Genomic DNA, 21331 nt, shown 5'->3' with positions numbered 1-21331 from the left:
ACTAATGATCCACTTGAAAAATCACTTTCTTCTTTTTTCCATTTAAAAGATATTTAGTTCCCTTCAAATCATCTGTCAGCCTATGAAAAAACCCCAAAAGAAAACAAAACCCCAACCCCACAATCACGTAAGTAAGAAGGTGATACAGAAACAGAAGACAGAAATTGAAAACATAATTCATGGGTAAAAATACTGGCCACTGTTCTTCTATCTCACAATCAATATGGAGAATAGATGAAACTGAGATAGAAAACACATTATGTGCCAACCCAAACCATTATATGGTTCTGTTCCCCTTGCAGCTTCACAGACCATGTTATGGCAATATTAAACGGAATTAAAGAAACAGTGTACAAAAGGAAGAGATGGCAGAGAATGTGACAGGAGACTTTCTCAAGGGTTACTTCAGAAGCCAGCTGAAGACCACCAAGGCTCTACAAACGACAGGCAGGTAAAAGACCAAGAAGAATTAATCAAGCAGTGAGTAAAACTGTAGTTTTATGATTTAGTGGATATTGTCGTCAAGAATGCCTGGGCTTTCCAGGAAGCCAGCTGTTTGATGTATGAAGGCAGCAGCACTTCTAGAAAAGCTCTGAAGTTAATATGTTTGGCAGAACCATCTGCTAGGTGGACCCCAATGCTGCTAGAGGAATGCTGAGGCCAGGACAGTAGACGGCCTGACCAAGGCACTACAGCCATGACTGCAGCTTCAGAAACGTGTTCCTAAATCCACTACAGAAAAGGTGTTCTGCTGGCTTGCAGAGTGGCTCCTGTTTGTCTTGGCCTTGAATGAGGGGCTTAACATGTTAATGCTTTGGAAGGTTCCAGATCTGACACTCTATCCAGACAGCTGAAATAATACGTACATGACAAATCAGTATGGACTGCGACTGTCTGAGACAGACAATATGTGAGGAATACAGGTCAATGTTTCAGTATGAGATCATACCAAAAGTATTTCTGTGAAAGTCAGAGAGAAAAGGACAATGAAAACTCCAGTGGCTTCTGGAAGTAACTATGAGACATTTAAATTTAGGTTCAGTTACTAAAGCATGAAAGCATTTTGTTCCACCTTCAAAGCAAATCTTATGTACAATAGCAAAGGTATTCTGGTGGTGGGGATCAATCTGTTTGGAACAGCAATAAAAACAATTCTATCACAGTTGTTCCTTTCAATTCTTGTCATTATCCAGTGCTTGTTCCAGTTTCAGAAATTAGATTACTTCAGGGCTTTTAGTGTCAGCACTGCACAAAAGAACAGCTACCATGTTACCACCTCCTACAATTTCTACTGACTTAATTTTATCTTAAACAACTGACGCTGTGATAAAATCCATCACCACTTGACTTTACCAGTTAGCACAGAGTTAATGAACAAAAAAATAATACATACCTGGCAGCAAAAGGCTAGTAATCCCTTATAAAGCAAAGTGACACATCTGCCCACTTTTTCTCTGCTGCACACCGGACAAATTAGGTTTACAGAAACAATTGCCAAAATACTTCAAAAGCACTTCAGTTCACCATATCACAGATTCCTTTGTGTCTCTTCTCTATTTATGCTTCTGGCCCTGAAGCCGTTTTTCTTGTCTTTATTTTTGAAAAATGGAGGGCAAAATGAAGTCCTACTTAACTTAATAGCACTGTAAAATTTTTGCTTTGCATTCAGTAAAGTTCATTCATTCTGGGATAAACACATGCTCAACACGAGTGATGTTCTTCCGATTATGTGATACAAAACACAAGTAAACAAGGAAGAGGAGACACAACAGTGCGGTAGCTGTGAGGAAGATGAGGAGCCCAGCAAACAAAGGAGGCTTCAGGGGTAATTGGATCAGCTTGCCTTCTGCTGGAATCATGTTCGTGAGGCTTAACATGTAACCAAGTGACCATGCTATGCTGCTGTTACCAACCTGAAATAAAGACAGAAGAGTCCTATTCCCATGGAATTTTCAGTTAAAGAAAAGAGGTTCCAAAAGCTCAACTGCTGATACTGGCAACCGCCCCTTAAATTAGCAAGGAGAAATCTTTAGTGGAATATACAAAGAAGATACAGAACCATTTTAAATTACCCTTTTTTTGTAGTTCCAGAGGATGATAATAAAATTGGTCACTGGGCTAAAGAAGGTACCGGATGGGTATAAAGATGTGTGGTATATATGCAGACAGCCAATTATGGGATTTTATGTGCAAGAAACATTCTTTAAACAGACAAACAAAAAAATCAGCATTACTGTGCCAATTCCTAAAATTAGCACCTCACCTTAGCCACATCCTAGGATATAATTTAGTTCAAGCAAACAAAAAACATCACAAAGAGTCCCACTAACACAGACAAAGAGGAGGCCAGGGTGAAGTCCCCAAAGCAGGAACTTTTTACTATTTTTTGTTCTATAGTTGGTTTTGTGCCTACGAATGAACCAACACTAGGCATTTCCATTTAATAAATAAACATAAGTGAAAAACTACTTCAGAACAGGTGAAACAACAGCAAAGGGAGTATGTTTTTATTGGTCCCATGGTCCTCCTGCTTTGCTATCTTTCCCCACTTCTAATTTGAGCAACAGAGTTTACCAATTTTCCACTGTGCTTTTCATTAAGTCATCATCCTGCCACTTGATAAGTACAGGATCAAGGGGCAAACATAAAGTGTCCCCTGTCCTCCTCCCACATGCCCAGGCTTCAATAATGGTTAGCCTATTTATATAAAAGACATAAATACATCTCACTGCCTCCTACAAATCAAACCACAACTTAAAAATAAAAACAACCCAACCCTCCTAAAAAACTACTGTTAAATAGAGTCAAAAAAAAAGGGGGATCAGGAAGCATTTAAAGAAAATGTGGTGGAACTCACTAAACAAGGGCTAGCCTGGAGAGCCAGCTACAAGACACATATTTGGTTTACACTTAACAGAGGTTGTTTTCCTTTTCAAAGGGCTTGCACCACCTTTAAAGCTGTCAGCTACTGGTTGTAGGAGACCATAAGGGCCTAGAATATTTGGTCTTTTTTGTAGCTGTGTATATCCCAATATCTATTGTCTAACTGATAAAAAGAAAGCTACAGCAACAGGAACTGGAACACAACACATGAGCAAAGAGGTCAGATGGATCAAGGTGGTTTTTCATTGCTGAGAGAGGGGAAAAACTCTCATCATGAAGTTTAGAACTTTTAACTTTTACAAATCATCTAGCTCTAGATCTCACCCAAATTCCGGCATTAGGTTAAGGTTCTTTTCATTAGTTGTTTTCACTAATTAAAAGGAAATATATTCCTAGCATAGTCTTAGAGAGACTGTGCTGTAACTCTGGGGTAGCTTAGCTGATCAGCTAATATTAGATCTTACTATTTTAGTAGGGGCAGATCTAATTAAGAGAATGTAGTTTTTCCGTTTGGGGTGTCATGATACCCCTAGTGATAAATCTAGGCAACACAGGTATTCATTTTTAAAAAGCCTTTGGGGGTTTTATTTGCTCAATATTCTTACAGTCTTGGCTAAATACTGAAAAATGCTGCTGTGTTTGGCTGCTCCTATCTGCTGGGGACAATACAATATACCTTTAAATATTAAAACAAATCCACCCACCCCACCCCCAGTCCAGATTAACATCTCAAAGTAAGATCTATGCTGTTTTCCTGGTAGAACAGCTAAACTTTGGAAGCTCCTCCAGGGCTCCTAATGGTTGTCCACCAGCGGTCAAAACAAGGCAAGAAAATCCTACTTGATTCCTTACTGCACGAGTGATAGATATGACTGTTCAGAAAACATTGCTTTTGATTTCTCATTCACAGCTTGCCAGTATCTGCTATAGTAAAGAACAGGCCACAAAGATCTACAACCTGTTCTTTTGGTGGTTTTGCATGCGAGTGCTGAAGCATTTCCAAACTATATGGACAATAAGAGACAGTCTCAAATAGAGTTTTAGAATAAGTGCAGTAGCAGAGAGGAAAGGAAATGCATCTATCACACAAATATTGTAAGCCTTCTCTCTCTGTTAGCTGAAAGGCAATACCCTATCAAAATGCATTCTTATTTCAGAGAACCAGACTATGGCACAGATGGATGAGCCAGTTGAGGATGAAAACTGTCCTAGTTGCTTCAGCACTACTCACTGACTACAGACCCGCTTTGCCAGTTCCCCCAAGGCTCTGCTAGCAGACAGAAAAGCGGAGTTCTCCTGTCCAGCTCAGCAGAGTTAGCTCAAACTGACCTTGACTGATGACGTGTTTTAGGTACATCACTGCCTAGGCATTTGTTGAAGTACAACAAACTGGGGAAATGTGTTTAAAACACAAGTGTTTGATCTTTGCTTAAAGCTATTTTAAGAATCTAGGTACCATCTCCAAGTAATGCTGTGACCCCTGGAACCAGACTGAAATTGATGCTGAGGCTTGAAAAGTGGCTTTGTCTTATGCCAAATATTTGACAGTCAATTAGAAAGACTGTTTATGACCATTTTATTTTTCTAGGCTGCATCTTCTGTCTCCTTCTAAACTTCTTTGCACTAAAATAACAGTAAGAGAAAATGTATATTACTCACCTGCTTTTGAAAATGTATCTGTGGCCAAGTTTCTGCATTAAAGTTGTAAGCATGTACAAGCAAGTAATAAATGAAATTTGCTGAGAAACAGTAGGATCTAGCATATATTTCTTCAAATTTAGGCAGCATAAACTGGAGCTGAAACCAAAGGTTTTTCAAAAAACATGTAGATTATGAAAAAAACAAATGCTTTTAGATTTTGTAACTAGAGAATATTTGGATTCCAATTAGAATTCAGTAGCATTTTTTAGAAACCCCAAGTAAAGGTACAGACAACTAGATATGGAGATTCAGAAAGCCTCTAATAGTCACACAGCTTATGTAGCAAGCAATGAAAATAAACATCAAACTGCACATTGAAGATTGAGGATGTTATGGTTTTTAAATTTTGCATGCCATCTCTACAGCATTGTTAAAACTGTGAAATGAAATTTTGAAACCTAGTCCAAGTGATAAGCATGACAGAAATACTACGTGGTTCAAAGCACAATGGAAAAACAAATGCTGAGGTTGGTACAGACCCTCTGAAAGGTTCTGAATGCTTGTCCAGTCCATGTTATTTTTATATCCCTCCTTTACAGATTTAAAAAGGAAAAGAAAAACCCCAAGAACCCCAAAGAACAAACAAATAACCCACTTACCTGTGTCCAGCTCTGTGAACAGAAAAACCACATACTTGAATTGAAGTCATCCAGGGAAAAGTGCCCAGATAAATTCAAAGCATTAATTGTATAGTAGAATCCAGAGAAAGCCTATAAAAAGGGAGTAGATGATAGGTTACTTTCAGAACTACAGAAATCAAAAGCAATAAAGCTCAAAAAGAAATGCTGTGTTTGCAAACCTACCACAAAATTCCCTTTAGCTTTTGGCTGATGCATTCCATTAAAAGGACAGTCTTCTCTGTCTCTGCAAGCAGTGGAGTTAAACAATAAAGAAACCATCTCACGGCACAGACCTGGGTCTCCTGTTCCATGGAAATTCACAGGCTGGTTTGGGTAGTAATTTGCTGGTCTCAGAGATTGTGTACAAAGGCTGCCAGAGAAGTACTTCATCGTTAATGATGTATTATAATTTTGAGGGTAACATGGATTATCCACACTGGAACTGGCATTTGATTTCTGGGGGGAAAAAAAACCAAAACCACAAGAAACCCCAAACAATAATGACTACTAAAAAGCAAGAAACCTAATTTGACATTAACTAATCCTTTAAAACTGCATATGCATGTATTTTTGTTCACTGTCATGACTAGTCAGTACAACACTGATGATCACTGTAATTCATAGAAACTCCTTTCTCAAAAATTCATTGCCAAGATCAGCAAAACACTTACAGGCCTTTTTGTCAAATGGTATAGAACTCTCACCAATTTTTAACAAATATGAAGACCTTTGTATGAAATCTAAGTGTATTTGTCCACAACAAAGCACAACAGAGCTCTTACTGGGGTCTCCAAATGCCATCAAAGGAAAGAGAACACAAGCCTAAGAACCTGCTCAGACAATTACTGAACACCTGCAAGAGCAACATAGCAAAGGGTCTTAAACTGACCTGGAGCAGCAATGCTAAAAGCCTTTTCTCAGCTTCATCTCTCCCATAGCATTGGTAGCTGTGAGTGTAGACATTGTAGTTATAACCATACAACTTCACTTGCAAAGTGCTGTTGAAGTGCTCCTGAGAGTCCTCTGGGATAAATGAAATTTGAGTAGAAGCTCCTCCAAGATCCAGTGCACCCACAGTTTCTTTTGTGTAAGGATGGATCCATGTTCTCCAAAGATTTCTCTACGTGTAAATTTAAAACCAAGACAAATTAGAAATGTCATCTCCTGTCCTCCCTTCAAGCTTTTCTACTCTTTACTTAACTTTTTGAGATTTCCCCGTCTTTGTCCTGCACCCTTTCCAAAAAATCATAGCTCTCTGAGGAAAACATGCAGATGTTTTTACACAAGAGGGATGTACTTTCACAGAATGAAATGGTCTTGAAAGATGGAAAAAGGAATGCAACATATAGTTTAACTCAACAGGACAGCACAATGATCAAAGCATAGAACTAGCCAGATCAATGTTTATCCTAGAATGTAGGGATTTGAAGTTCAGATACCCATGAGATCTTGAACAAATCTGGGTGGAAATAGTATGCAGATTTGCTTGTTTCAAGGTAAGAAGAAATATTAAAGGACTAGAATATTAAGAGATCACATAGAAGAAGAGTGAAAATAAAGTGCAAAAACACAGACAAGTCAAATGAAAGCTCCATCAAAGCTAAAAGAATGAGGACCCCTAATCTGCATATTTCCTTCACTGAAACTGCAGTGGCAACAAATCTGATCCATTCATCTGGCATTTCTCCCTATTGCCCAAAACATTTCCCAAGTTCTGTATTTGATAGTCACAGTGCCAAATATAGACTTAATGTAGTATTACTCACTGAGCATGATGAGATGAATGTATAGGCAAGAAGAGAAAAGAAAGTTTATAGGCTAGCAAATATACTCACAATAAAATTCTACAGTGAAAGATTCCCATAAACAGCCCCTAGCAGAACTTGACTTAGCTCATTGTCACAAGAAAGGTGAAATTTTCTCTCTCTGCTAATGATATTCCACACATAGCTCTTCACACAGCTCTCTAGACTAAACTGGTTTCACAGCTTTTTGCAGTCCATTCAGTAGTCCTAATGAATTTGCTATAGGAAATTTGACATTTGGATTATTAAAATTCATGTGGTAGAAGACTGACACCACCCTGGAGTTCATGATGCCATTTTTGCTGCACGAAATGCACACGAGAAAAACGCTTCCAGAATGTGTGATTCCAGTACTGTTTCTCTTAACTTTGCAAGTCAGCAACACATTCACCGTGAGCTATCACTCACAGCACCAACAAGTAATTCCTGCTTATTTAATGGCCATGATCTAATAGGAGCCATTCAACCAGGACAGCTTAACAACAGTCAGCAGTTTGGTTGAAATTTCTTTCAGCCTAGCAAGGCAATCTGGAATAAGTGCAGTTAAAGCTAAGGGCAGCACACTCCTGCCAGGAATGCAGATGAGCAGTTGCTGATCAAATTGGTACAGCTTTTACTCTGAATGAAATTATACTGAATATCTGCATATAAAAAGGGATCTTCCAACACATTCGACTACCTCCCAGCTATGAGGCTGCTGCCTGGCCCTATTCCAAGTTCAAGGGCAGCTTAAGTATCTTTATATTGGTATCACTTGGTCTGTACAAGACAGTTGGTATCACAGCCTGCTGCTCCATAGCCTGCAGCTTTTCAGCAGTATTGGAATGAACTCTGTATGCATGATTTCTGGCTCAGCTGAGGCACATTTGGTCACATCAACTTAACCACCTTCACTGCTTCAAACCGTCTTGTCTGCTTAAGACAAGTAAGCCAACACTTCCAAACAATTTGAAGACCCCCTAAGCTGTGCACGTCCTTCACCAGTAGGGCTGCAAGGACAACAAACACCCAAGGAAGTCACGGAAAAGCAGAAGAGAACATGTTTAGCTGGCACCATTGTCAAGACAATCAACACCCATCACACTTAACATACCAATGCATTTAAGGGCAATCTAACTTTTCATTTCTAGGTAAGGCATCCATTTAGGGAAGAGCTCTTTTTTGTGTGTCAACCATTTTACCTTTTCCATATCACATTCCTGTAACAACATAGTCTTTGATTTATGTTTGCTTTCTTCGATTACTGACACAAAAAGACTCTGTTAGAAATTTCCGTGCAAAAGAGAAATCACAACACTATGATGCTTTAACAAGCATGTCCTCTCAAACTTCTCATTTCTAAGAGAGAAAGAGTGAAAAGAAAAGCATGCATTTTTTTTCCACACACCTCTAAGAAATTGCCCATTAAATAGTTGGCCGTTATCCATCCATACACCCCTTCCTCTGGCCCAGTTATGATTTGCGCACCCCTAAATTCAAAAGGTTGTGCTCTGAAGTAGTTTTGAATGCTTGCAAGGACTTCATTGGCTGCCGATTCATTTTGCAACCTAAGCAATTCACAAAACACGAGACACTGAGCATCTGGAAAGGCAATTTCATGTTTACTGTTCACTGACTAGCAACTCAAGAAAACTCCTGTAATAACCTAGTAAAAAAAAAATACATTGTTTATCTAAAGGGGAAGTTTCTGATAGGGAACAGTCACGTATCCAGCATTTTTTCAGCAAGCAACTCCCCCACTATGTACAAACGTCACTCTTTATCATAGAAGTTCATGGGTGTTTTGTTTCTTATTTTTAATTTCTTTATTTTTAGTGAACTGAGTACTTTTATGACACCTGGTATTTGAAACAGTCCTGGAACCTTTCTTCCCAGAGAACAAATATAGAAAGCCAGTTTGTGCCAGGGCTAAAGCCAAGATCCACATCACATCACATCCACTCTCAGAAAACTCTGCAATGTCTAGCTTCAATCTGCCTTTGCTGCCCATGGATGCGCACAAACATTATCTGTTTACATAACAATGTATTTCAAAGCAGATGTGAAAGAGAAAATTGAACTCTTGCCTTCTCCAAAATAAAGCAAGCATTTCTTTTCAATGCAGCATAATAGAGGATTTTTATGCAGAGCCGCTTTCCCTATCAAAAAAGTTAATTAAATTAAATTGGCTGGGTTCCATTTCCTTTTGAGATGGTTAATTTCCAGTGGGTAAAAATGCATCCAGTACATTTTTCACATTCTGTTTTCACAAACTGCTATGCTAGTATGCATACAGAGGAGTTCAAGTTTCTGCCATACCTCAGCAGCCTCATGCCAGCTGTAGCCCCCAGATAAACAGAAGTGTTTTTATGCAGATGAGCTGGTATTCTCTCTTTGACTTTATTCAGACAGTCATCAAAGGGCTTGGCAAGAGCTCCAGGGCTACTCTCATAGCTGGATATACCAGGGCCTAAAACAGAACAAGTAGATTGATTTCATTTTGCTTTGCCAGCTACAAATTAGCCCAATTAGCAAACAGGTGTTAAGAGAAAGAGATTTCACCCTTCCATCCCAGAATTGCAAACAAGGGTAGGACAGCTGAAAACTAGGAGTGCTTACGGAATAAACAATGTAGTGACTATCTCAGCTGTGTGAGACAGAGAAGACACTTGCAAACTGCCTGCCTGTATTTCTGTGTGTGTGTGTGTGCATACACACCTATAGTACCATGAGTAAGATATACAGTATACCCACATAACAACACAATGACAGCAGTGCTATATTCATGAGGAAAATAGGTTTACTTGGGGCAGATGCTGTAGAAAATAGCATGTCAAATGGATGTAAAATTTCTCTGATCTGCTGAAGTATAGAAAATCCCTCCTTTCACAACCTAAGACAAGGATTTTCTAATCTGGTTTGTCACAACTGTCATGGACACCATGGCACCTCTAAAGCTCACTGCTCTCAACTGAAAATAAAATAAAAAAGCTTCTCTAAGGAATTGCTGGTGAAACTTCAAGATGCATAGAAATGGCTCTTGAATTCATAGAGGTACAAGTCTGCACTGGCATGAACTACTAAACAGCTTTACAAACTTCCAAAGTTTTCAAAAATGAATACTGAACAGCTTTCCAAATTTCCAAAGCCTTCAAAGAGCAGAAATGAGAGTTACACCACGCTGCATAAGGCATAACTATTTGAACAATTAACATCAAAGTCTTTCCTGCCTTGCTCAATATTCCAAGAACCAGCAGGATCTCAGCTTGTTCAGGCTCAACTTGGGTGTGAATAAAAACATTCCTTACTAAAATTCCCTGGCTGAGAAAGTTGTGCTGAGAGAAATCCTGGCATTCCCATGAAGCCATTGCCTCACAGAGAACAACTCTATCTGAACTCCATGTACTTCTCCTGTCACAGCCATCTCTTGCACAACCTGATCCCAAGCTAAGCAAAAGGTGGCTCTTACTGAGTTAAAATGAGAAACCATTTATGTTTAGTCACATTGCAGTGATAAAAACAGAGAAAAAAATTGTAAGACTTTACAGATTCCACACTCCACAACTCCCTTTTTGACACTATGAACTTAAACATTATCACGCAATCATTAGACATTCACAGCCCTGGTTTTGGAGTAAGACTTGCTAAAAGTCTTAAGTCTAGCACAAACAGGCCTGAGGCTGGATTAAAAGCTGTTACCAGAGGAAAACAGAGCAGCAAATGCTGTTTTAGATTCTCAGCAGCTGCTGTGGCCTCACACTTCCTTGGTAGCAGCAACTTCCATCTTCCAGTGTTCAGACAGAGCAGGTCATAAGGTAGTGACCATTTTGTTCTGGACTGCCTGCTTTGCCCATGCTTAGAGCCTTACTAGGACAGATCAACTGCACTATATAGAAAGGGGTTTGATACGGGGTTGGTTCCTACACACAGGGGTAGAGGTACCTAATAAAGGCAGAAATGAAATCACAAAACCACCACAGAACTTACAGACTAGCTGATCATTTGACCTTCAAAATTGAGTAGGTATAAAAAAAGTCTGCTTCTCAGTATGCCCACAACCATCCCCCAATTTAAGGCTACAGTTAGGTCACTAAAGAAACCCTGACAGATGTGTTCACCACTGTCACCCACAGATTAGCTGGGGACCTCTCGCATGAACCCTCTGCCTCTTCCAGTGCAGAGTTATCCAACACTAAAAGAGTAAACCCTGGTGATTTTGTACACTGGAAGATGAGGAGCACTTTGGTTGACCATGGTTAAGGCCATAGACTTAAACAGTTCACAGCAATTTGGACTCCTCCATTTTGCAATTTTTTGTATTCCCCTGAGGCAGAACAAAACCTAAACCAATTAAAACAAATTCACAAAGCACTCCTGTGTCATTTTTCATGAAAAAGAAAAATGCAGTTTCTCTGTTCATTTTGCTCACACCAGAATTCCTAAATGCAACATTTCTAATGAGACAAGACATGAACTAGCAGAATGTACCCCTCACCATTCCAGCAGTCTGTAAGGACACATCATCAGAGATGCAGCAGTGCATTACTTCTGTTCCTGTTACACTTGCTTTCCTTTCCTTGCTCAAAACCCACTAAGAATGTCCACACATATATTTAATGCTGAAGATGAAAATGTTGGTGCTGTTAAGAAACCATTGCCTTCTACTCCTAGTTACTCATGGGCCTCTATGGCTACATCTCCAGCATCTATTTCCAGACACAAAGAGGAATGCAAGATTTTGTGAGATCATGACTGAGACAGAAGGAAAAAATTCTCTCGGAATGCCACAGTTATTATCAGAGATCAAAAAAACTGCATTGAGGCTCCTAAAATGCCCCACCATCTCCTCTTACCTAACTTGCAAACCCAAATCAGTACACTAAACAAAGTCAGTGTCGTAAAAGGATAATCTAAAGCTCATTTAACTGAAAGTAGCATAATTTATAATGTTTGGCTTCCTGCAGAAATCCCTTATGGATTAGCTACTATTTAATAAGAGATTTCTCTCCCTTGCCTGGCCATCTGTCTTCACAAAATGTGTGGAATTTTCGTATCTTTGAAAGCTTACTCAAATGTCACTGAAGTTGACTAAGAGTTTCAAAAGCCGTTAGGAAGGAACCCACAACAAGCCATTAGAACTTATACTTAACCATACTGGAGCGGGAGCAAAAGTCAGCCTAGCCTGTCTGCAAGGAATCAATTCAAAACCTCAGATAAAAGACAAAGCAGGGAGCCAGTGGTACCTGTGGGACACCACCTAGCAGCACACAGCTACAGGACTCCCTGAGCAGAAGGCCAGACCTACATAATTGATACAATTGTCACAAACTGTTCTGCCAATTTAACTATTTTACTTGATAACTCTATTAGATAATTCCTAGTTCTGTAATATGGAGAAACTTAATTAATGACTAACATCCAACAAGGGCTAGATCCCCATTCTTCTCAAACACTTTTTATTCCAAGCTATTTTAAAATATACTTTTTACTCTTATTTTAAAGAAACACAAGGACTAAACATTTATAGGTCTTGATTCTCTGTAGGTTGAATTCTGTCTGCGCTGCTCGTGCACTGCAATGAAGTAAATCAAGTTCAGCTATAATTTCCTCTCTCTGTTACAACGATTAGAGCATCCTGCTCTATCAGTAGGAAAAGAACTAATGCTGACAGATACAGATATAGTCTTAACAGTTCTCACTCCCCAGCATTGAAAAGGGAACACAGGGGAAAAAGAAAAAAAAACAGTGTAAGTGAGGCTAGAAAAAAAATGAGGAACTTCCATTTGAGCTCACCTTTCACATTGCACTTGAAGGTCTGGGTTACTACTCCTGTGTCATTTTCTTTTTCTGCTGGCCATTCATAGACATAAACTGTAGTTCGAGAGGATCCAGCATCAAGGACTATTCCATACTGGAGAGAAAAAAAATAAGACATTAGATGAAGAAACAAACAGTGACAGTTTAAATGCCCATATGCAGCTGTACTTCATTGCACCACCAAACACTTTAGAAAATGCATGCACAGGGTATTATTTACAAGACAGATTAATTATAGTGTTAGGTGCTTAGGCGTGAATCCAACAGCCAAGCACAGAATGAATCTGGCTGCAAACCAAAGAACATGCTACATATCTTCAATAATTAATTCAGCAGGGATGGAGAATGCTCATCTCCTTTCAGCATCAGGTTCAAAATCCACATTGACACATAGATATCTTACACTGTGTTAGAACCTGATTTTGCAGGAAGTTCATTTCCCATTATCCCAGTCCATTCTCTGGAACACTGAAGGGTTTGATACCTAAGCACAGACTTTAGATTCAAGGATGCACAAGAGATCCATAAAGCTACAAGCAAAGAGGTAAAGTACACAACAGTCGACAGTAAGAATGATGTAACAAGCCTGCTTTTTTCTAATTGCCCCATAAGCCTCTCCCTTTGAGTGGTTTAGGCAGTCCCCCTTAGAGATTGCCTCTGAGAACAGGCAGTGGTAGAATGTGAGTCAACAAAGAGTAGAGAATTAATATTGCGCTGTGATTATTTATGAAATAAACCAGAAAGAGTTAAATTACTTGCCCCAGGTCTGCTGGACTCTTTGTGGGATTAAAGCACAGGTTTCTTCATCCCATCCCACTGCTCACCTGACCAGTCTTTCCCCCTTTCCCATATTTTATGGCAGCAGAAAACTGTAGCAGCTGGGAAGGCAATCTCATGAAGGAAAGAAAACTGAAATTTTGCTTAACCTCTTTATAATCCTTGATAGTATGTTAAGCTGCCCCTCTCTTCCAACGTCACCTAACTGGCAGGAGTCACACAGTGGAAAGTTCATTTCTCTGTTAGCCTTTTTTCTTTTAAAACAGACAGATGCCCAGGAGCCTGACAATACTGAAAAATGAGAGCCTCCGTCTGGCTGGAAAGCAGTAACAGCCCTGTAGTAGGCTGATAAATTTTATCCCACTGCCTCCCTCAGGAGCTTAAAGTCTGACAGAGAAAGACCACTGCTTTAGGTGGCAAACCATTCAGCTTCCACGCCTGATTAGTTCCCAGCCTCTACTGTAATCCTACAAACTCCAGGCCCCCAAACAATACTAGCAATACCAGTTTAGTTTGTTTCATGGGGAACTGTAAGGTAATGAAAATTTCATTTATGTTTATGCAGACAATATTTACCTTGATCCACCAAAAGATGAAAGGCTCCACAGATACTGTCAAACCACTACATGATCAGGTTCTGCTTCAGTAACTACTTTATCAAAAGATAATTTGAGCGGATTCCCCCTCCTTGCAAGAGAGATGAGCACTCTGAAGGTACATAACACAGTAATGGTCAATCTGCTCAAGGGCTATTAATTAAATCTAGTCTCTGTCAGCTCGAAGTGCCAACCATAAGCTTTTAACTTAGCTACTTTCAGAGCTAACTGTCATGCCCAGGTAGAGCTGGAAGATAATGGAATGGAATAGATTAGTCAGACAAAACAGAGAGATGACATTAACCCAGAAAAGTTTCATTGTTCTGTTTTCTAGTCCAGTAGAAGGAAGAAAGAAGAGGGGGAAAAATGACCTAAAGGAAAATGCTTTTTTATGGGGTTTACTGTTGCCTCATGTACCTCCAACACAGAGGTGACCATGCTGCCTACAGCATGAAGTAAATGCACCATCTTGCCTCTTGGGTTTGGCAGAACACTTTGACTACTCTACACACTTAACAGAAACTAAACAAAAGGCAAGGTAACAATAAACCAGACTTTGTGTCTCTAAAGGTGCACTCATACATCTCTTTTTTTTTTTTTTTTGGCTGCAGCTGGGCTGACTAAAGATACAATTACCTGTTCCACTGTGTACTGTTTGTCTTTCCCTTCCACGAGGGTACTCCTACTTGCAGAGCTACCACTGTGAGTGATAACTACCTACACTGTTTCTGGGGCAGTTTCGTGCTATTCACTCAACCAGTCTGGTTGTGGCCCAAACATACAAGGGATATTCATATGAATGGCTTTGCAAGGTACATCCTGAAGAGCAGTAATCCCAATACAGAAGCAACAAGACCCAGGATTAATCACCTCTTCAGCCTGAACACTACACCCATAGGAGGACGTAGAGATGCACAAAGCCTTAAAGCAGGCACAATTATGATGGCTCACCTGCCTTCCAATCACTTTGAAAACTGCCAAGAGAAGCTAACAAGCTAAATCAGTTACAGGAAAGATGGAGGCCACAGAAGTGGACTTATGCTAGAAGCACACTTCAATTCAGCTACATAGGCTTTAACAATTTTTAATCAAGTATAACATCCACAAACAAGGCATAATACTTCCTAAGAGCCAAAAGAGATGTGAAAAATTTAGATGTAGAAATTTAGGTGTAAAATGCCTGGAGAGGCAATTTAAAGAAAAATACGATAATAAAGGTGTGGGGTTTTTTTTCATGAGGACTCACAAAAAATCAGTAGACAAATTTTTTTTACCAGTACAAAGGTTCATTACACTCTGAGCTAGCTTCATTTACAATTCCAGTCTTCTCCACAAACTATGTCAGTAAGGATGTCTGTACTCTCTTCATCATTCTTCTGACTTCATGGTGTGTGTCAGTGAGTCATGAGTTCTTTCAGTGCCCCAGCCTCATGCACTTGGTCAGACCCTTCCTTCAGAAATCATTGGCTCAGTCTTCAGATAACCCAACCACCAAGGAACCAAAATATTTAATTTTGCAACACCACTTTAAAACATCAGTGGCATAGCAGGTAATTTACCTCTTGTGCCACAATGGACACTCTCAGCGTACATCCTGGGAAAGAGCTTGTATGCTACAGATAACACAGAGAGTTACCAAGAGAAGAACAAGGCCATTTACAAAGAGTAAGTCTGTTTACATCGTGTTGTTGCTGTATTTAATTTTAATCAACCACTAATGTCAGGACACTCCTATTTCCAGGCTCCATCGTATCAACCAGGTACTGGAGGGTTTCACACATACAAAGGTCCTCCCTCTGCTCCTGAAGAACTATTTCTTGTGAGTGTTAATCATCCACTGAGGACTACGCAGCGTCTCAAGAATCAAACACAGGGTCCTCCGTATCCCCTGCATTAGTAGGCTTAGAGCCCAAAACAAAATTCAAAGCCAAGGTACACCCGGTAGAGGAACCACCAGTCTTCCTCTAGAGCCAGCCATAAAGCTGTTGTGATACAGTAAGCAGACCTCTACTCCTAAACCAGCTCCAGCTAGTAAGGTGGTTCCAATGTTTCCTCAAAGAGTAATGTAAGCAGTTTTATCCTTCTGGGTGTGAAACTGAGTTAATGACAAACACAAGAGATGTGTAGGCTGTCTTTTAGACTGTGGCTTCAACCTTGTCCTTGCTTCAGCTGGGATGCACATTAGTCCAGTCTTGCCTTGCACAAAAATTGGTGGGATGTAAGGCTGCTGCAAGCAGCAGTTTGGGGTACAACAGAACATATACTTGAGGCACTGTGTCCCCATGCAAGATCGCAGCACACACATCCTGCCACATCACACAAACACATAAAATGGGTATCAGAATAGAGTTTTATCCCACTGTCTGACTCACACACCACCAAATGATTCAGATAAAGCCAAAGGTGTTCATAATCCCATGAAGTGTAATGAGGCATAGCCTATCGCTATCAGTATGTGAACTACCAGTTAAATATACATGCAGATGGAAAGGCAGAAAGGACTTCAAAGAAGAATCTGACAAGAGGATCGTGGGAAAAAAACAGAACTCAAAATGCCAGACTGCACAGCTTCTCTGTAAGGGTAATTTCTACGGTTTTGCCTTCAGTTGTATACATCTCTCATTGAAGAATCTGCGCACGTGTTTCAGGAGCAAGGAAAGCCTGAACTTCAGAGTATTTCAGTTTGTCTTTTCCAGTTTGATCTGCCGCCCTTCATGAAGCTACTTTGCTTCTTTTAATATCCAGCAGGTCCCAACATGTGACAAATCACGAAATGCACACTCAAAACCAAATGCTTCTGGTACATAGGAGCAGTTTGCAAAGATGTTAGCATAAACTTTCCAACTGTGCCTGGGGGCAGAATTTAAACTCTGGGTATTGCCCACTTCAAAATCATTTTAAATTATTTTAAAATTACTTCCAGGCTCTGGCAAAAATAAAAAAAGGCATGAGATATTTTCCTCATTTGGTCTTTCAGTCTTGGAGAAGACATTGTGTGATATGAGGGAATCACAGAGAGGGAATCAAGTTCCTCCTTTGCCACTGACTCTTGACCAATTCTCCTTTTCTCTCAGATTCAGTTTTCCCATGACAAAAATGTGTTTGAACATTAATTTATGGTAGTAAGCTCATTTTTATGGCTCAAGCCATAAAAATTAGTTTAGAAAGGCACATTAAATTAAATATCAGTAAAAACATTGTTCTCCTTCCTGAGGTATTCTAAGACTTACCTTAAGCCCTGGGGAGAGGATCTGTTGCTGATTTATCTGAATCACTGCAATAGCAATGACAAGAACTATGCTTAGAAAAAGTAACACTTGGGCAACAACACTTGGGGTTCTGGTGAGCATCCTGCAACAACAAAAAGGGAAAAAACACTTAAGGAATGTGAATGGATTCAGCGATTCTGTCTTAAAGCCTGAAGACCTGAATCAGCTGAGACTCATAAAATCTCATTACATCAACTAGATTATACTACACGAAAATTCTGTCTTCTCCTCAGGAGCTGCCTGGTGTTTTGCAACCACTAACTTCTTATTGTCTAGAAGGGCTGTGTCTGTATTGTCATGCTAATGATGCCAGATTTCACCCTTGGTCTGCTCATTTTCCACAGTGCCTACATGTAGATGCATGCTCACCATCTCCCACGCCTCAGGAAATGCAAGCATCGGGCAGGCAGGCTGGGGCTAGTGCCCCAACGATCCCATGTGATCCTACAACACAGACACAACCACAGCCATGTAGACACACGATGCAGGCTGCTGAGTGCAGCTGGTGTTTCTGCCAGAGATGCAAGGTCAGTGTCTATAAGAGATACAAGCTGCTTCAGCAAAAAAGAAAAAGAGGTTTTAAGAACATTGAAGTAGGCATCTGTCTACTAACTGCTCATGAAAAATGTGTGCATACTAATGTGGAACCTATTATTATCACTCTGCACTACATAAAAAATACAGTTTAACTCAAAGACTTTGTGATGAAAAGTTTTTAAATCTAAGTAAATCTATCATAGTCATGTTGGACAAACCCAAAGGTGACATGAAACATGCATACTAACGACAAGGCTATTTATATGTTCGTATCCTCTAGAAAAGTTTCCTAGAATTCAAATGTGGTTTAGGTTTCCTATCATTTCTGTTCATCCTTTAATTTTCTATGTCCCTGACCAGACAGCTCTTAACTTCAAGAAGCCATTCAGTACCTCTGAATACTGGCAATCCACATACCAAAAATCCTTATGCTCCACAGGGGTTGAGGAGGAAAGAGGCAGCTGGTGGGAGATGGCAAGCTTAGCAGTGTCAGAGGAAAACAAAGAGAACTTTCCTGCCTTTCTCATTTCAGAAAACATTTGTTTTGGCATAGAAATATCAACTTAACCTAGCATGATCTTTCCTGACTCCCAACTCCTAATTCTTCCATACTGACAGTAGAATATACCAGTGGCTGCTCAGCAATTCCAGGAATCGCCAATGCCAACCTGTCCTGAGGACAGGAGCTTAAAGGTGGTCTACAGTCCATGACCAGAGCACATTGGATGAGCCCCACTGTGCCTGCAACACATGGTCTTCCCCTTAGCTCCAACCAGAGCCAGAGGGAGAAGGCAGAACAAATGCTTCCTCACACAGTTTCCATTTTATAAACCCCATGGGTTTTTCAGCCTGTGTACCCATGGTCCAACATCTTTGTTCACATTCAAAAAAGAATGAAATTTTTTTCTTCATGTACTAGCTTCACACTGAGCTTTGCCCACTTCTACTTTTCTTCCTATTTCTTGCTATTTCTTTTGTGAAAGCTAACTCAGATTGGCTTTTGGAAACTCTTCGTTTCAGTCTGACACAACTCACTTCCAAACCGTCATTTTTACACTCGTTAACTCCCTTTTCTAAATCCATATGGGCTCCTTGTTAACTGCCTATCTATCCTTCCAGAACTTTCTTTCTTGCCTTGGTAATAGCTTTATTATCTTAATCATCAGTCAGTTTTAAGAGAAAATTACCAGCCACATTGGTGATTCATTTAATTCTATTAATTGTTTTACTATCCTGAGGCATTCAAACATCATGTTCACGATGTATAAATGGTAGAATGAAATCTTTCTTTTACTATTAGAAAATATGTGAACACCTACACTGCAACCTGCAGATGATGTCAGGGCATACTAATTAGAAGTATTTATACAGATCAATTCATTTTTGAAGAGAGACAGCAGATTTTTAACTACATTTAACTACATTTATGAATAACCATCTGGATAAAATACTTCAGGCAGTAAAGTCTTTTTCTTTAGCTTTCAGTTGTACAAGGATATATCCATAATTGTAAAGTGACTGAAAGGGAACTATGCTTGCAACCTAACATATACCAGTCACTCCAGGATCAAAGCACTGTTGTTCAGTGCTGGAAAAAATAAGTCATCATCAAAGAAAAAACACTCAGGGCAAATGACTCTGAAAAACTAAAGCATTACTAAAAAGGAAAGCAGTAACAACTCTTAGACTATTAACACTAAACTCATGACTGCTTAAATATTTTCTGCTGCATCTGTTTGTAAAGAGCAAAGAGAAATCTTGGTTTGTTGAATTTCTCATGTGCTTCCCTGGTACTGGGATTTGTCTTCATCATACATGATTTCTCTTTTCAAAAATGACAGGAAACATATAAGGTACGGGCAGATCCCTTAAAACATTCCTCATGCAATCTTGTCCCATTGGCAATGAAGACAGTTTCATCAGAGATAATTTGTAAACCGTGAATCTGTGTATCAAAAGGACACCTACAGTCCCCGCCCGTGTGAAGTCATCACACAGTTGACACCTTTGCTATCTTGCCACATAACTGGATCAGAAGCACAGGGCTGTGTTTACTTTCAGCTACACTCATCTAAGACTTACATACATACCAGGCAATACAGTCATACTTGCCCATTCAAGAAATTCCACAGAGATACCAGACAGGAGTTCATTCACTCCACATACTATACAGAGTTGTAAGGTAAGGAATTCTTGCTATCATTGCACACTTGTTGGCAAAAAACCAATTAAAAGACATTAATGGAGTATCAAAAAGCAGTTGCATTCCATTATTAAAACAACATCGTCCTGAAGCAAGAAATAGCATAAATACATATTTTCCATACCCATTTAAGTACGCTGGGCCACACAGGAGCACATTGGAAGGATCACTTTCTACACCTTACCTGCAAGCAAAAGGAATTTTCACCTGGAAAGGAAAATGGAAGCAACTTCTTCATGCCAACAACATTTTAACTAAGTTAAATGCACGCTTGTAAAAATGACTGTGCGTATTATATGCTGAAATTCCCTTTCCCAAGTTACTTGAAACATCAAGCCATTTACTTCAGATACAGACCTGTTTGTTCGTAGAGTGCGTATGCAAGCACCATATGTATCTTTCTTCACACTATAACCTGATGGATACAAACACGTTATCATTTCAGACGAGGTCGACTGGTGAATGTTTTAAGTGCTGGGAAAAAAACCCCAAAAAACAACAAAAGAACAAACCCAAAACACCACAGCATGTTAAACCCCACGATGAAAACCTTCGAGGAGGTTTCACACGCCTCCCTTCGGAGGAGAAATTAAGTAAAAATAAGCACATGGACCCAAAATTCCGGGTGGAGCTTTCCCTCAGGTCACTGCAGTCCTGGGTGGGAAACCTTCACACGACGATTATGAATTGCGAGAATACCCCAAGGTATCCCCCCAAAAGACGGCGGAGAGACAGAGCAACGCCCCCGCCTCGACGGCCGGGGTGGCAGGTGCCCACCCCCTCACCTCAGCCCGGTCCCCGATCCAGGGATCACCCGGTCCCCCCCCCGCCACATTCCCAACCTACCTCCGTCAGCGCCAGCAAGGTCTCACCGCCGCTCCCACGCCGAAGATGCAGCTTGAGCTCGACCGCGACCGCCGGGAGGCGGTGGCGGCTGCGAGCGAGCTCTCTACCCGCCGTTGGGGGGGAGCTGGGTGGAGAGTCCACTGGGTGGTTGCCGCGCCCTCTTGTGCTACCTGATCTCTCAACTTATAGAGTAAAACAAACACATAAGCGAAAACGAATAAAGGAAAAAAACAAAACGTCGGAGGTTAAAAAAAAAACACAAAATTCGGCTGAATCTGTGACTGAAGCAGAGGGAGGA

The 21331-nt window shown here is 40.1% G+C and overlaps 1 protein-coding gene across 1 annotated transcript; it reads right to left on the bottom strand.

The window, feature by feature from the left end:
• Positions 1–40: 40 nt before the first annotated feature.
• On the bottom strand, positions 41–20762 carry ENTPD3 (ectonucleoside triphosphate diphosphohydrolase 3). The gene is made up of 10 exons (XM_008933519.4): positions 20545–20762; positions 17409–17529; positions 12782–12899; positions 9308–9458; positions 8397–8556; positions 6094–6324; positions 5388–5660; positions 5184–5294; positions 4543–4680; positions 41–1913 (listed from the first exon to the last, which is right to left on the bottom strand). Exons 1-10 carry the CDS (start codon positions 20625–20627, stop codon positions 1680–1682), a joined length of 1620 nt encoding a protein of 539 aa, XP_008931767.2. The 5' UTR covers positions 20628–20762; the 3' UTR covers positions 41–1679.
• Positions 20763–21331: the final 569 nt, after the last annotated feature.

Source organism: Manacus vitellinus, unplaced genomic scaffold, assembly GCF_001715985.3.
Source record: "Manacus vitellinus isolate BGI_N305 unplaced genomic scaffold, ASM171598v3 scaffold_3_pilon, whole genome shotgun sequence".
Lineage (NCBI taxonomy): Eukaryota > Metazoa > Chordata > Aves > Passeriformes > Pipridae > Manacus > Manacus vitellinus.
Note: the sequence above shows the minus strand (reverse complement) of the source record. Positions and strands in the feature narration are given on the sequence as shown.

What these genes read in the sequence shown, in the direction of transcription:
- ENTPD3 (XM_008933519.4), bottom strand. Translation starts at nt 20,627, where the DNA reads ATGATAACGTGTTTGTATCCATCAGGTTATAGTGTGAAGAAAGATACA. An exon ending in TAATGGGCAATTTCTTAGAG is followed by an intron (nt 6,325 to 8,396) that starts GTGTGTGGAAAA and finishes ATTTACACGTAG; the next exon opens with AGAAATCTTTGGAGAACATG. An exon ending in AAGCTAAAGGGAATTTTGTG is followed by an intron (nt 5,295 to 5,387) that starts GTAGGTTTGCAA and finishes CCCTTTTTATAG; the next exon opens with GCTTTCTCTGGATTCTACTA.